At 41.5% G+C, this 16,067-nt stretch overlaps 2 protein-coding genes across 4 annotated transcripts; one reads left to right on the top strand and one right to left on the bottom strand.

Moving 5' to 3' along the window:
- Nucleotides 1-7,111: 7,111 nt before the first annotated feature.
- Nucleotides 7,112-9,113, top strand: LOC147603560 (putative BTB/POZ domain-containing protein At2g40450). Its single transcript, XM_086796042.1, has 2 exons — nt 7,112-7,617; nt 8,548-9,113. The coding sequence occupies exons 1-2, from the start codon at nt 7,255-7,257 to the stop codon at nt 8,974-8,976; spliced, it is 792 nt and encodes a 263-aa protein (XP_086652168.1). The 5' UTR covers nt 7,112-7,254; the 3' UTR covers nt 8,977-9,113.
- A 947-nt stretch (nt 9,114-10,060) lies between these two features.
- On the bottom strand, nt 10,061-12,475 carry LOC147603559 (two-component response regulator ORR3-like). Of its 3 annotated transcripts, none has more exons than XM_086796046.1 (5): nt 11,916-12,475; nt 11,640-11,716; nt 11,398-11,475; nt 11,242-11,312; nt 10,061-11,035 (listed from the first exon to the last, which is right to left on the bottom strand). In XM_086796046.1, exons 1-5 carry the CDS (start codon nt 12,067-12,069, stop codon nt 10,831-10,833), a joined length of 585 nt encoding a protein of 194 aa, XP_086652172.1. In that variant the 5' UTR covers nt 12,070-12,475; the 3' UTR covers nt 10,061-10,830. The 3 variants fall into 3 exon arrangements, with proteins under 3 accessions (XP_086652172.1, XP_086652169.1, XP_086652171.1); XM_086796043.1 differs by having other exon boundaries at nt 11,398-11,478; nt 11,589-11,716; nt 11,916-12,354; XM_086796045.1 differs by having other exon boundaries at nt 11,589-11,716; nt 11,916-12,354.
- Between the last annotated feature and the right edge of the window lie 3,592 nt (nt 12,476-16,067).

Here is a 16,067-nt window from a genome sequence, read left to right as displayed (position 1 = left end):
TTTTCTAGAAAAATTAAAAATTATTTGTAAGAGCAGCGAAGCTATGGTAAAATTTTTAGAAAATAATACATATCTTATTTTTATGCATAATGCTAAAAGAGGACTTCCTACCATATTTTAGGATGGGACATCCTATGCTAAAAGAATGATTTTCATCATATTCATGAGAAACTAAATTTTAGTATTTATGCATAAATAATTAATTAAAGAAAAGATAAATTTTTGGTAATTTTATGCAAAAAGAGAAATTCCCATGATGAGATCCATGTAATTAAATGGAAAAAGTAAAATTTTGGTATATTAAAATAATGGATATTTTTATTTAAGTTTAAGAGAAATGTTAGATAAATTTATTTTATGCATGAGAAAATTTTAAATGATAAAAGAGAAATTTCCATGACATTTGGAATTCAATCATTTAAATGGTAAAAGTGGAATTCTTGGCATATTTGAAATAATAAATATTTTTATTTAATTTAAAGAAGAATTTTAGATAAATTTATTTTATGCGTGAGAAATTTTTAAATAATAAAAGAGGAATTCCCATGACATTTGGAATTCAATCATTACATGTGAAGAAGAGGAATTTTAAGCTTATTAAAAAAATAGATATTTGTATTAAGTTAAAAGAAGAATTTTTATTGTATTTAAGTAGAGAAAGATTTTAATTAAATTTTGGTGAGACGAAAGAGGAATTTTCACCATAATCCCACCTAGAGAAATAGGAATGATAAATTACATTGGTAGAAAGATTATCCTTAGATATTTTATGTGGATAAATCACCAAAGTGATATCTACCCAAAATTAGATTAAATGGAAGAAGAGTATTTTCATAAAAAGCTGATATTCTCATATAAAACCATTTCTTAATTTTGGAGAAACCACTAGGCTAGTCTCTTGTCCAGACATCCGTGGGCGAGGCCCTGGGTGTGGATCCCTGGCCCGCGCGAGAGGCTGACGCTGTTTCCACCACTGCCAACGTCCTCAAAGGGGGCCCTGTGGTGGATGGGGCAGGGGTCTCACATTTCCACTCAAGAAGCCTTGTGCATAACTTTGCACTAATTTGTCATTTTGAATGGCAAATGGCACCGACTACATCTCTATGATGCCTGTGGATTGGTTTCAATTCCCATTAGGGCCATACTCTCTATACTTTGTATTTATATCAATTACACAGAAATTTACACTATTTCTACATTGAGTTATAATTTACACTCAATCTTTTTCAAAATTGCACTTGCTTTATCAAGACAACACTTTTATGAACTTGTTTGCTTAAACTTTCACAAGATTAATACTAATCTTTAAGATTAGTATTAGTCCACTTGATTACATTGTAAACAGTCTAATCTAAGAAGCTGATGAAGCTTGGTGTGTCCAGGTCTTTCAACCGTCTTTGTATGCATCTTTCACCTACATGAATCAAGTTCTCTTTCGGCCTGAAACTGTTAGTATGCATACTATTAAAAGTGGAATCAAGTCTATTTAACCACAAGCCCCATAACATTTCGGTTCTCATCAGGACAGCCCCCCCCATAGTTCCAAGGTGCACCCGATGCCTTCTCCAAGTAACAAGTTTTTCCAGCCAAGGGTGTAACCATTCCATAGCTGAATGCACTTGGCCAATGACTCGAAACATTTCTTTGCAATAGGGCAGTGCATGAAAATGTGCAGGTCATCCTCCACTTCCTTGCATCTGTGGCACTTCCCATCCCCTATGTTAACTCTGAAGACTTTAAGCTGGGCCAAATAGCTTTGAACATGACCAACCACACTAGGCACGTTTTTTTTGGTTCCACATACTTATTCCATAGCTTATCAAACAGAAAATACCATTGCGATATGTCCAGAAGGATTCCCCATCTCTTGTTTAGTGTGCAATGGATAGAATCAGTCCTCTGTTTGGGGGGAATAGGGAGAAGTCCTTTTTTATTCTTCCATTGGAAAGCTTTGTGTGTTGGCATATCTTTAATCGAAAACAGCCAGGTATCCGATTGGTGCCATAATCTGATTCTTACCCCAATAAGGTCTAATTCTGCATATGAGACATTATAATCTCTGATCAGATCAGCTCTGGACATCCAAGAATTGATGTCTCTGTCCCAAATATCCCACCAACAGCAGATTCCTTTCCTGTGCATTCTCAAAGCCGCTTCCGCTTGGGCATTATCAATTGGGGGGAGCTCTCCCATGTACACCCCATGTGTAGCTAGGCTTCTTAGACAGGATAAGGTCAGTCTTGATACCATTCCAAGCGGACCAAAGCGAATGGACCAATTGGCTGCCAACCGGTTTCACCAAGTATTTGCTAGCCATAATTGTGAGTGGGAGGAGCCTCTTCCACTTGGGGAATTGTTTGAGCTGGAATTGTTCCAAATTCCTAGTGATCAACTAGGCCCAGTCTTCAGAGGGGTAGAGAAAGCTTCTCAACACCCACTTGGCAGTCATTCTATTAGCCAGATTGGACACGTCTTTGATTCCAAGGCCCCCTTTACCTGTTTCCAAGCAGCACCATTCCCACCTAACTTTAGGGATTTTCCTAATCCAAGGGTCCCCTCCCCATAGATAGTTCCTGCATAACCTTATGAACTGTAATAGATCAGAGTCTGGCGGTCTCCAGCATAGCTAAGAAAGTAGATGATAGAAGGGATAATGAAGTGGTTGATTACCATCTTTCTACCCCCCAGGTTTAGATGCCTTTTCTGCCATCTGGTAAGTTTCTCTTCCACCTTGTTTAGCACCCACATCCATCTTTGCTGAAGGGTGACCTTGAATCCCATGGGAATGCCCAATAATTTGAAAATTACTCCCCTTGAATCAGCCAGTCAAGAGGCTTGTCAATAAGGTTCCTGATACCTGTATTTTTATGGTTAATGACTGAGCCAGAAGCCCTGCAGTAAATGTCCAAGCACTCCCAAAAGCACTTAATGCTTAGCTCAGTATTGGCAACCATGCCATTAGTATCATCATTTGGGTGCATAGCTGTTTATTGTTGGGAAGAGAGATACCATTCATTTCCCCTTTGTCCATCCGATCTTTAATCAGCCAGTTTAGCCCATCTGTAGCAATAGCGTAGAGGAGGGGTGCTAGAGGGCAGCCTTGTCTGATAGATTTGGTTAGGGAGAAAGCATCAGAGAGCACACCATTGACGTTCACCCTAGCCGTGGCATTCCCAAAAAGAGTACTCACCATCTGGATGAAGTGCTGACCTGCATAATGCTGAGCCTATCATAGGCTTTATCAAAGTCAATTTTGAAGAAGATGTAGTCCTGTTCCGATTCTTCTGCATATTCCATACCCTCCCACAATGTGATAATAGCATCCAGAATGTCCTTTGATGAAGCCCTTCTGCTCCTGTCTGATCCAATTCTTTAGATGACTGGACAGTCTCAGCGCTAGGGCCTTGGCAAATATTTTGTAGGCACAGTTTAACATGGTAATCGGTCTCCAATTGTGTCATTCTTCTCCCCTTTCTTATGGATAAGTTTTATCCACCCTGCATTGATCGGGCGAGGCAACGCCCCAAAAGAGACAGCCTCCTGCCACACTGCCAGTAAGGGAGATAGCAAGAGATCCTTGAACGTCTTGTAGAATTCAGCGGGTATGCCATCTATCCCTGGGCTTTTCCTCACCTTTAGGCAGTCAATGGCCTTGCCAATCTCTTCTTTGGAGATATTGTTTTCTAGCTCTTCAGCAAGTGTGTCATGTATGGTTGGCTTCCTGGCCTGCTCAATGAGAGCAATGCAATTGAGTTGGTCATTGGTCACCCCTCCCCCTTTACTAAATATGTTGTTAAAGTACTGGAAGACTCTTGATCTATTCCCTTCCTCAGAGGGGATATCCAGATAGTTAGGATCATGCAATGTAGGGATTGCATCCTTACATTGTTTGACTTTTAGCATTTTGAACATCTCAGGAGTGGGAAGGTCAGCTTTCCCAACCCACCAATCTCTAAAGAAAAGAAGGGCCTGCTTCTAGGTTACCTCCTCTTCTCTCCTAATTTCAGCCCTAGTACCAAGAACATCTTCTTGAATAGCCGCATCTTCCTTATTGGCTGCCCTTTACAGTTCTTTTAGTTTCAGATATAGCAGATCTCTTATGTTTTTCCTGATTCTGGTTACCTCTTTCCTAATGCAAATCAAAAGAGTTTGGGTAGATTTGATGGCCAGACTCCAAGCCCTCGCTGGGGTAATGCCACAACTGAGAAGAATTCAGTCCTTTGACTTCCTCCTAAATAATAGGCATTTTGAACAGGGCAGGATCCGTGTGTGGAACCATTGATTAGAGACCTTTTTGTCATGGTTGTCCACCAACACTAATATCACGCGGTAATGATCTGAGAGGCAAGTAGAGATGTCAGTTCTACATTCACATCTGATGTAGGAGTTACCGAGGGTTTTGCTAATGTATCCTCTGTCCAATCTTGCTTTCCTGGTCAATTCCCCATGGGCATAGTTCTGCCACACATGAAGTCTCCCATATTCCCTACGTCACATAGCTCAAAGTGATCAGCAGTGCGCTGCCAGGCTAGGAGCTCTGCCCCTTTAATGACTTGTCCCAGCCCTCTTAATCTGTCATTTTTGGATTCCACCATATTGAAGTCTCCCATTAGAATGATAGGATCAGGGGCGCTTCTCAGGGTACCCCAGGTTCTGATTCTTTCTGACCGCTTGAGGACCTCCAGCATAAATCCCAATGAAGGAGAAAGTTGTCATTTCAAATGTAGCCCATTGATCAAACGTATCAATCCTCAAGTCTTTCAGTTCATTTTGATGGTCCACATGCATACCCACAGCCACTCCTCCAGACCCCTGACAGTGGGCTGTGTAGATCCAGATGTGCTGTTGAGCAACCTTTTTTCAAGCTCATCCCCGCTAACTTTGACTTCAATTAGAGCTATAAAGTCAAATCTTCCTTGTTTCCTTGGCCATTGTTTCACTAGTTGGACCTTTGAAAGGTCAGTTGACATTCAAAGTGGTGCATCTCATTTGCCCTTTTTCTGGGAGTTGACCTTTTTAGGTCCCACTTTGGATGCAGCTTGAGGTGTGGTGGATCCAACCTGAGCATGCGTTCTTTTCAAATCCTTGACTATCTCCATTTCTTTGGGCAAGCCATTTTCTATATCAGACAGAGACTGCTCAACCCTGTCTTGCTCATCTCCTAACGGGCCAGCCGTCATTGCGAGGGGCAGGAGCACTTGGTCATGGTCAATTTGATTAGTTTCGGCCAGAATTCTATATCTATCCAACGGCGTGGATTGACTGATCTCTTGGGAGTCAACCGAATCATCAGGGTCAGAGATGCTATCTAATAAGGCGAAGGAGTTGGCAAATGCCCTCTGGTTTCCCACCCTATTCTATCTTCTTCCTATTGGGTACTGTAAACTTTTCTCCTTTTTCTTTTGAGGTAGAGGGAACAAGGGGAGAAGGCACAGTCATATTCTTATTCACTCCAGTAGGCTGAGCTTGGTTGATGGCTAGGGGAAGATTAGGGGCACTAGTGGCACTCAAATTGGGGTATTTTGAAGGACACTCTCTGATAACATGCCCTTGCTTTCCACAATGGAAGCATGCGTTGGGTAGGTGTTTGTATAGAATGCTTTGCTGGATGTTATACTCACCGCAATTGATTTCAATCTCATCAATAAGGGGCCTATTATCTAGATCCACTTCCACACAAGGACCTAAGGATGCCAAGCCGAGTTGTAGTCATTCTTGGGTCTCCATGCGTAGCACTTTCCCTATAGGGGAGATAATTTTTTTAAGCCAAGGGTACAAGTAAAAGGGCAGGTTAGGAAGCTCGGGCAAGCTGAGGGTTTTGGACCTTGAGGGTTAAAGTTCTTGGACCAACTGAAGAAACAGAATGGGATGTTCTTGTACATCCATTGCCCTGAACCTAGGACCTTAAGGGCCATATTTGGGTCCTTGAATAGAAAGAGGTAGTACCCATTTGGGAGGGCTTGGATGATCTCTACCTCGATACCTATGGAAATCCAGTTGTCTTTGACCCACCCCCTAAAAAGGAAATCTACTGGTGGTCTTGGCCCAAACATTAAACAAACTAAACAACGGGCTGTGTAATCAGTTTCCAACAAATGAACCAGCTCAGGTGGAAGACAAACCACAGGATTAATGGAAGAGGTTTACCTGATGTGTCCATTACCATAGCTGGAGCTTCCTCGTTGATTTGACTCTCTTCTTCGACTTGTTTCTGCAGCAACATTAGATTTAGCTCTTCCACTCGGGCTCTGGACTCTTCCAGCTGTTTTTTGGTGTCCATGAAATCTTCTAACACCTGCTCATACTTCAGCATGGTTTCTCTGTTGCCATCCATGGCCGGGGGCCATTGTAGGAACTGCTAAAAGGCAACCTGTGTATTCTTAGCAGGCTGAGATGACTTATTCCCAGAGCAGGTTCCTTGTTCTCTGAGTAGAGTAGGGGTTCCCCTCCACTCGGTGCCCATGCACTTAAGGGGGGGGTGCTGTGGAAAGTAAAGTACACAGAGGGCTTCAAGCCTCTGGGCAAGGCAGCAGTCTCGCAAAGGAGAGAGAGAGGAGCACTCAGGCGCAGCACTCCATCACCAGCAGCATCCTCTCTTCAACGGTCGATTTTTCTTTCGGAGACTTGATGAGTCTGAAAAACATGAGCTTTCTAACTATGTTGAAAGTGGCATAGGTAAGAATTGTGCCCTAATATTCCCATGGGTACGTGAGAAGAGTGTAACTGCCCGCCAGGGGAATGTGTGTGAGGGCGGCAACCGTTGTCACGCTCTTCTCCCCATTTGAAAAGGAAAGGAGATTCCAAATTTGTATTATTAGCCACCTTCCTGCTCTCAAATCCATCCTAGACGCAGTGCTGTACCTTCTTCCATTTCACTGGGCTTCTTCACAAGAATGAAGGTTTCCTTGCTTACCAGCACCCCCGCCACTCAATCTCCAACGATCATGAGCAAAACCCACATCAAAATTGAACCTGTTGGAAACCCACATCTCGGCCTACACGATTCATGGCAATCAGCCTCTTAATCTCGCCCATTAATCAAATCTTACCCACACAATGAACCAATGAGCCTCTAAATCCCGTCCCCATTACCCACAACCCACATAAAAGAATGAGCCGATAATGTAATCAGACGAGCCAGATTATCCCTAATTTCGCCCATTTAAGCGAAACCCGCATCGAAAATCTATTCAATTGAGCAAAAGCCACATCAAAGGAGGCTAATCAAGCCTAATTAGCAGATTTTGGGGGTCCATGATGACAGAGGATCCAGCGGCGCAGAGATATACTCAGCAGTATGTGTATTTTGACAACGACACGTCGACGCTGAGGACGTGCGAGTTCAGCGATGGGATAATCCGCTGCAAGGGCTGCAACTACATCCTCAGCAGCGAGCATGTGGCCGCCTGCAGGTACTGCTTGGGAGATCTCAACACCAAAAACAAGAAATTGAGAAGCTCCCTCAACGAGATGAAGGCGGAGATCTTCCACTTGCAGAAGGAGATGGAGTTTCTTCGCACCTGGGATGAACGCTTTGTTAATGGCACTGCCGGCACAGGCGACATCACCCTCAAAACCAGAGATGGCTACTGCTTCACCACTTATCGCTTTCTTCTGGTAATATAATCAGCTTCATAAATTTTAATCCAACGCTCAAATCATCCCCTTTTTTCCCCTAATTATTGTCAAGTGATTGTTAATCACCTATTTTCTGATCCAATTTTTATCACCTTCCCAATTCATGTTACTTAGCAGCTGCATGAAACTTTTCCTTTATATAATATAGAGATAATAAGATAACAAGAGGAATGATACTCTTCCTTTATATAATGTAGAGATAATAAGATAACAATAGAAATGATGTACTTAAGATATGTCCATAATCTACTGTTCAAAAAACCAGGGAACTATTTTCCTCACAAGATTTTTGCAAACGAGTGGGTCAATTTTCTTTTATTATCATAAGCTACTGGGACAAAATGTGGGACTTCAGGAGACCTAAAACCTGATTTTACAAACTATCGTGGGATTTGGGACATGTAATGGGCTTTAAGCTATGTTGCTAAACCCTCCTAGCTGTCGCCATGGACTGTGATGTGCCTATTACTACATAAAATCATATATCTCTCTCTCTCACACACACACACACAAAAAAACACAAAAATCAGAGGCTTGGGAAATGTGGTGGGATGTTGCTAGTAGTAGCTCGAGAGTTATTTTCTCATAGACATGAGCTTGTTGTTTCTCTGCCATAAGCTGTTCTAGGAATGTAGGGATGTGGGACTTGGATATGCAATATCATTTTCAGCTACTGTTAAGGGGTTTTGACCTACTTTGACAGCTAGCGGTAGGGCTAAGCTACTTAATGTACAAATGTTGGACTTCGTTTGTGATGGACTTTGAGCCCTGTTAGTAGGAGGATTAATGTTTCATTATCAAAAGCTGCTACATAAATAAGGGACTTAGGATCTGATGAATGCTTTTTCACTATCATAAGCTTTTACAGCACAAGCTATGATACATAAAAGTTTTTGAACTGTTTTGCAGGCAAGCAGGTCACCAGTGTTCAAGAGGATACTTGAGAAGAGACCATTAAGTGAGCTAGAAGTGGAGGATATGTCAGCCCATGAGCTGGGCTTCCTGGTAGACTACTTATACAGGGCCCAAGTGGACCATCAGACACTTGAAAGGTACGCACCGGGCCTCCTCGCAGCTGCCCACAGGTACCAGATATCCCCCCTCAAGGCCGTGTGTGAGCGGTACCTCACGGACCACGTCCACACCGACAATGTGGTGTCCATGATTGAATTGGCATTCAAAAGTGATGCTGACAACTTGAAAGAGGCTGCCTTCCATGTGGCTGCCACCATCTACAAGGACCTCATGTCATGCCCTGATTTGAAGAACTTGCTAGAAAGGGAGCCAAGGATTGCTGCTGAAATGCTCAAAGAAATCTTGGTCAGGACCAATCCTTAGGCCCAACATATCTGAGTAGTTTAGTCCCACTTAATCCTATGTTGAACTTCCTCTTAAACACTGTAAAGTTTGTTGATCTGGATTAAGGGTGGGACATGGAAACTGTATATTTTGATCTAACAAGATCAAGGTTAAAACTACAGCAACAAAATCACATTATTCCCAATGCAAATCAACAGATTGTTATCACATTTTTCTCGCAGAATGCTAATTTCTGTTAATTTACGCTATAAAAGTTGCAATATTTTTTTGAGGCTGTATTCATTGTGTGTTTTATGGTGTGTATAATTTCTACACATACAAGTATATGGTGTAGCTTGTGGGTATTATTCAAATCAAAGGTTCAAACTTTTACTGATTTTAATGGCAGCACAGAGGGCTAAATCAATAAAGGCCTAAGAAAGAGACAGATCCGATCTCATGAGATGGGCACCATGACAAGCGTCTGCATGCAGGATTCCCTTCAAAAGATTTGATAACCTTCATAATAACAATATGCATTTGAGGAGAGAAAATATTAGGCTTTTGTCTTAACGTTTTAAGTGCCGTCTTAGGACTACCTCCAGAATCAAAACAAGCAAACCTCCTCCTCCCGTAGGTTGTTTTAATTCAAGAGAAAAGAAGCATGGCTGGCTCAACCCAGTGCAAAAAAAATCCCCACAAGAGCAACCATGCTCAAGACTTGAGATTTAACCTACTGTAGTGCTTATAATCCATCCCAGAAGTATGTGTACTTACAAAGATGAAATATACTTTCCCAAAACATGTTCGTTAGATAACCCTTTACATGCAAGTCACATTTAAGGGTTCCTGCAAGCAGTTGGCAAGTGAAGGTTCAAAGCCAAACCCCTAAGTAGTTCTTACATGTTTTGTTGCAACTTCGCACCAAAGTTTACTTGGCCTAGTTTACTCAGCCTAGTTTACTTTATCCGGTGGCCAAAAAAGGCGTCGCGATTTCTAATCAATGTCATCTATTGATGTCACTTGACACGGGTCTTTAAGACGCCATGGCACTTAGTTAAAATTGTCCTTGGGCAAGAAAAAGTACTCTGTAAAGCTGAAAACTCCACTTGATGAGCCCAAGTTGGTTTAACATCTCACTCCATAGTAATTCCAAGTAAACATTTTGCACGTCACCTTGGAGAGCTTCCAGCCATCATCCAAATGGGAGAGTATGCCTATGGCATCATGCCTTGTAGCCCAAGCAATGGCGACGAGCAACATTACAATGCTTCAGAATGGAAGCATTCGGGCAGCACTGCATGGTAGATGGATGGCAACTCTATTGGTGAGCAGCATGGACACCAGATTGGGCCGCCGTACTGTGCACACCAAGCAGGAGGGGCCAGCACCCAATGGAGATTGAGATTCATTGTCAAGCATGATAATAACACAGAAGATAGACAACATGCCACACCCTTATCATTCAGCAAGATCTGCAATATTGAATAAAGAATTTGTTGAGTTTAAACCATAACACTGTAGCGCAGCCAACTCTCAACCACCCCGAGACGCTTATCAGTAGCTTTTAACAAGTCATCTACAACTTTGTTGCTGTGATGGTGCCGTGGTAGCAAGGATATTCCAAGAAATACTTCTCACAAGGACAACCTAAACTTCATATACCATCAAGCCTCAAAACCTGACTGTACATCATCATCATCATCCTGCACAATAGCCTCTCTCAGTATTCTGCTTCTTTACATGCAAACAAAAGAGCTTGGGTCATTCTAACCGAAAGGTCAAACCCTTCCCAACAATGCCACACTAAAGACCACATCTGTATTTGGGTTGCCCTGGTGAAGTTGGCCATTGTTTGCAGCAGCACGATAGTTCACAAAAATGTTCTCAAACTCAAGTCACGGTGACACTGTTCAGGCGGACCCTTCTTCCCGGGCTCTGCAATGGCAGCCCCTCTGGAACCTTTCTTTTGGAACAGCTGGTATCCGGCTGACCTGAAGGGATAATCCCAGAGTGGCGTACATGACCTCTGAGCCGTTTCACATCTGCAAGCTGCACAGGCTTCAGAAGGAACTCCTCTGCTCCCTCTGCTAGACAGCTGCGAAGCACATAGGAAAGCACCATCAGCCAGAGGTAGGTAAGGTCATGCACTACAAAGACATGGCGGTAAGCTCATGAGTCATATTACCATAAAAACACACCCTTTACAAACCGGGAGTGAAGTGATCAATAGTGAGTACGAAACAAAACTCAATGGCCCATGGCTAAAGTGAGGTACCATGTGAAACCAGTGTGTTCCCTCACCTACTGATGCGATTGGGCACATTTTCCGAGGACATGATTACAACTGGTATCTCCTTCAATGCAGACGTTCCCTGTCAATCCAAAGAAAGCCATTCAGATGCAAGACAGTGAAGGCGCTCTCCATAAAACCTGCATGATGCAAGTATTTGAACTCACCTTGATTTTCTTCAGGAGATCATAGCCGGTCATGCCAGGCATGCAGTAGTCTGTTATGATAAGGTTAACCTCATAGGCCTGCTAAGGAGAAATAGAAGAAGGTTTTATCAGGACGGCAAACTCGGCATCTCCAACCATGTCACTTGGGACAAAGAGACCAGTAAAACTTGATTGAAAGCAAAGAAAAGTACTTGTTTTTGGGCGTTGATGTCAGCTGAGAGTGAGCAAGAATCAGGGCTTACATTCAAGCTCACAGGTGCAAGGGTCTCAGCAACACCCAGAATCTCCAAGGCCCTTCTACCACTATCAACAACAGTCACTGCACCATCAAGCAAAGGCTGTAAAAAACCTTACTACAAACAATGCACAGAGATTGAAGACAAAACATCAGCATACACCATGCCTTTGAGCACACTTTCGTGGGCAAACGCTTGGCATAGACGAACGAAAAGCATATACTATATATATATAGCATATAGCCTAGTTATGATGAGCATATACTATGGTTTTGAGCATACCTTTGTAGGCTGAAGTCTTTAGCAGCTTTTCAATGACCCTCCTGTCTATCACACTGTCATCAACAGCAAGGACGTGCACCTCTGCAGCCTCTGTTTCCGGAGCTCCGAACAAGCTTTTCGGCACCTCAGGCATCAACACTTCATTGCTCACCATCTCCGGTGATAGGATTGTGCTTATACCACAAAACTTGAAGAAGTAACCCCTTCCCGAATTCGTAAAGTTCCCCTTCCAAGCTGCAACAGGACGAGGAAATGTGCTCCAAGGCAAAGGGGTGTCCTCTCACGAACCCAGATCCTGTATTGCCCTTTATCTGCAGGTTTAATGGTGCCCTACAGCAAACAAGCTTGGGCGAAAGAGGAATTCGCCAATAAAACTTGCCCAAAAGCAAAATCGAAGCTATGCTCACAACAGAGAGGAAGGCAGAGAACTATGTTATATGCAGTTCAGGAGGAGATGATAATGGGAGGGGGGGCGCACCAACACGGTAGAAGGGGACAGGTGGGGGGAGGTGGGAATGTGGAAAAGTGGGTACATAACTTTGAAGGTCTTTGGCTATGGCGAACTTCTTGTGAAGATGAAATCACGGAGAAGAGGGCCTTCGGTTTGACCGTCAAACTGGTCCAGCCGGTCACGCGTGCCGCGGATACGGTACACGGATACCGGACCAGCAGGTCGGCGCGTGCGGCATGCAGCGTGCTGGCCGACCACGACCGGCGCAGCCGGTGGCAGGAGATCTCGTCTGGGCCCCGCGGATCCTGGTTGGCTGAATTTTGGCTCGCACCCGCCGCTAGTTGGCGGCCAAAACTGGCAGTGTGGTGGTTAACTTCAGCGGCGAAGGACGATTTTACGGCGTCATCCCGCAGCGCTCAGCCGCTCGCTCAGCGTGGTTAATTTTTGGGGACGCAACTTGGGAAATTAGCAGCGCGATCGCCAAGAAGATTTGGTGACGTCATCTCCTATATTAAATATGTTTTTTGCCGCCCGTATCCTGGCAAATCAAAATTAAAGGAATGTTTAAAGCCCTAATCCACTGAACTTGACCTAATCCACTGAACTTGGCCTATGTACATGATAAGCCCTTAATCAACTGGCATGATATGTATACACTGTGTGCATGGAAAAAAAACACACACTCGCACCAGTGCAGTGTTCACTGAGAATATTTTTCTTCTCAAATCTAAAAACTTGCAATTTTAAAATTTACGAGTTTTTCTTCAATATTTATGAGTTTTTCCACTAAAATGCTTATAATTTTATCGATCTTTAAAATTGCAAAAATATAATTTACATGTGAGATCATGAATTTTGAGTGCGTTGTAAGGGTTTGCCGGTTTTCTGTGAACACTGCACCAGTGTTTGCACAAAACATTTTTCCTAACAATTCACAAAACCTTCAACCTCAAATTTCTCTAGGTCTTTTCTTAAATTTTAAAGGTTTTTAGCAAAATTATAACTAAAATCTCTTAAATTTTGTAGGTTTTTGTGAATTGTTATTTTGAAATTTGAAGGTTATTTTTCAAAATTTGCCATTCACCAGACACTAAACCTTGGTTTTTCATGAACATTGACTCACACACACACACAAAAGACACATGAAACAAACATATAACATTGTATAGTGGTATATGAATACACACACACCCACATATGAAACAAACATATAACCTTGGTGTACACACACACACACACACACACACGAAACAAACATATAAACCTTGGATGGAGATTGGTACATGAATACATTGTAAAATCACTAATTGGAGTGTGTCATATGGTCCATAATACCAGCCAACAAACTAGAGCCTAGGTACATGTCATTGGCCTGCAATGACGTATATGTAGTGGAAATATGTACCTTAGATTGGCTTAAATCCATATTGCAATAAAATAGATCATCTGTATGTACATGAGAATTGAGAGAGATTGGTACATGAAGTGGAATTGTATCACATGTCTTCATCCATGTGCATGACATGAAGCCCTTGTTAGAGTTAACTTTGATTCTAGTAGGTTCAACCAGTCATGCAATCTTTGGAAGCTAGTGCCTACTCTTTAGGTGCCCTTTGATTCTAGTATATTACGCAAGTTTTAGACTTCACGAAAAATATTGAGAACCTCCGATGGTATTCATTTATTTGTCAAAAAAATGCTTGCTTAAGCAAATATGGAGAGTAGTGCTCTACTCGTGGGTGGAAAGAGCCATATGAAAGTGGCTTGGAAGCAACAACCAAAGCTCTAGAAAAAGGAGAGATACGTTAGTCAAACACTTAGGCGTTATAATTCACCTTGAATCAAGTTAATATTCAAATAATATATTACTTTGCACGCACATTTTTTGCATCATTACATACACAATCTTTATCTAGTTAAATTTACTTTTGCCTTTGCTTGGAAGAGTGCTCCTACCACCTCTAAAAATCATGAATGCAACTTTTAAAAAGCATCTCCAACTATCACTTAGTTACCATTAGATATCATAGAGCCCCCATCCATACAACCCACTCCTCGAGTTGTAATAAAGCTGTCATTGGACTCTAAATCAATGTGTCATGAGCTTCTCTATATAGCTCATCTCAAGGGCATGGATCTCTCGAGGCTTTATGTCTTCACATTCGTCCCACCTATCGAGCATAGATCCCTATATGACTTTTGTCATCCAAGAGCATAACCTTTTAGCTTTAAAAAACTGATTACCATGATTTTCCTAGTGAACTAATAAAGTTATCCAAACATCTCACTTGTCATATATGTCTTTGTTTAAATCATGGCAAGATATCACAAATCTTTTCTTTTGTCCAAGAGGATTCTTTTTTGAAATCATCATGCATGCTTTTTAGTCTTGCAACTAGGAAACCACTTTTTTCATCCTCGCACGATGCATTGGTACCTTTCATGTTAGTTTTCTTCATACTTTTACACCTTCAATCTTCCAAATCTCCCTTTAATGTTTATTTAGTGCTAAAAATATGGAACTAAATTGACTTTTTAAAGTAGAAAATTCCTTTACAATGATGTACACACCACACAAAAACACTTTGATGTTTGAACCAACTTAATGGTTAGCAAAGAGGTGCATTGGGTGATGACTTTTCTCCCCTTAAGCAAGGTATACATAATGAGTTGTTTCTCATTACCCTTATAAAGTTATAAGAAATTCCAAATTGCTAACCTTATCTACCTTCATATTCCATAAAGCAAATTCATTTACTACTTAGAAGATTCCACATTTAAATACACATGACCATACTAATATGTACAAGCACAGTTTGATTGTTGGCACTATGACACCCTTTTTGTTTTCCTCATTTTGAACATTTTTTAAAGCCAAAGTTTGCTTTAAATGATTTAATAGCTAAGTGGCAAAAAAATGTTGAGAGTAAATGAGACTTATTCCTCCACCATATGTAGATTAGAATTAAGCATCATAATTTCTCGCATCTTGAACAGTGAGGCTAATTTTAAAAAAAATACTAACATAGCTAGTTATCAATTATGCCAACCATCTCTATGTTATAGAATGATTTGTCTCTATTGTGTCATGACTATTGTGTCATGACTATACTTCTTTCTTGAAGTTTGAGGTAAGTTTGAGGTAAGTTTAGTAAGATTTAAGCACACCATTATTGAATCAAATTAGCCACTCACAATATAGTTACATTGATGTTGCATTCTCATTTTTATCCATCACTAGGCTGAATGGAGTAGGGTTAAATTTACTTACTTTAATTTTTGACATTCATATATGATATCAATTTTGCAATGTGTAGAAATACAAATAAAAAATGCATTGATTAATTTTGACCAAATTTGCTGGTAGTGTGTCTTCTCATCACAAGTCTTTGAAAAAACCAAGTTAAAAATGTATTTTATTCATCAATCATCATCTAGTATAGAGCACTTGCCAATCTCATGAGACCATCGTCTACACTTGATGCTTGCCTTGATCAAACTATGGATAATAACTCAGCCACGATTTAACCCATACTGTGGATGATATGCACGCTAATCCTCCTCGTTCAATCATGATGCTAAAAATCCACACTTGAACCATCTTCCTAACCATTCTTAATATCCCCCTCAACAAGCATGTCATTATGAACTAGAGTTACCGACAATGCTGATATAAAAATAACCATTTTCCTAATCCATAG

This window comes from Cibotium barometz, chromosome 63, assembly GCF_041138505.1.
Source record: "Cibotium barometz isolate CiBa-2024 chromosome 63, ASM4113850v1, whole genome shotgun sequence".
Lineage (NCBI taxonomy): Eukaryota > Viridiplantae > Streptophyta > Polypodiopsida > Cyatheales > Cibotiaceae > Cibotium > Cibotium barometz.
Note: the sequence above shows the minus strand (reverse complement) of the source record. Positions and strands in the feature narration are given on the sequence as shown.

Excerpts from the sequence above, each read along its gene's own strand:
- LOC147603560 (XM_086796042.1), top strand. The coding sequence starts at position 7,255 with ATGATGACAGAGGATCCAGCGGCGCAGAGATATACTCAGCAGTATGTG. Across the intron at positions 7,618-8,547 it reads CCACTTATCGCTTTCTTCTG|GCAAGCAGGTCACCAGTGTT; the intron begins GTAATATAATCA and ends ACTGTTTTGCAG.
- LOC147603559 (XM_086796043.1), bottom strand. The coding sequence starts at position 12,069 with ATGGTGAGCAATGAAGTGTTGATGCCTGAGGTGCCGAAAAGCTTGTTC. Across the intron at positions 11,717-11,915 it reads AAAGACTTCAGCCTACAAAG|TGACTGTTGTTGATAGTGGT; the intron begins GTATGCTCAAAA and ends TTGATGGTGCAG. Across the intron at positions 11,479-11,588 it reads ACATCAACGCCCAAAAACAA|CAGGCCTATGAGGTTAACCT; the intron begins GTACTTTTCTTT and ends ATTTCTCCTTAG.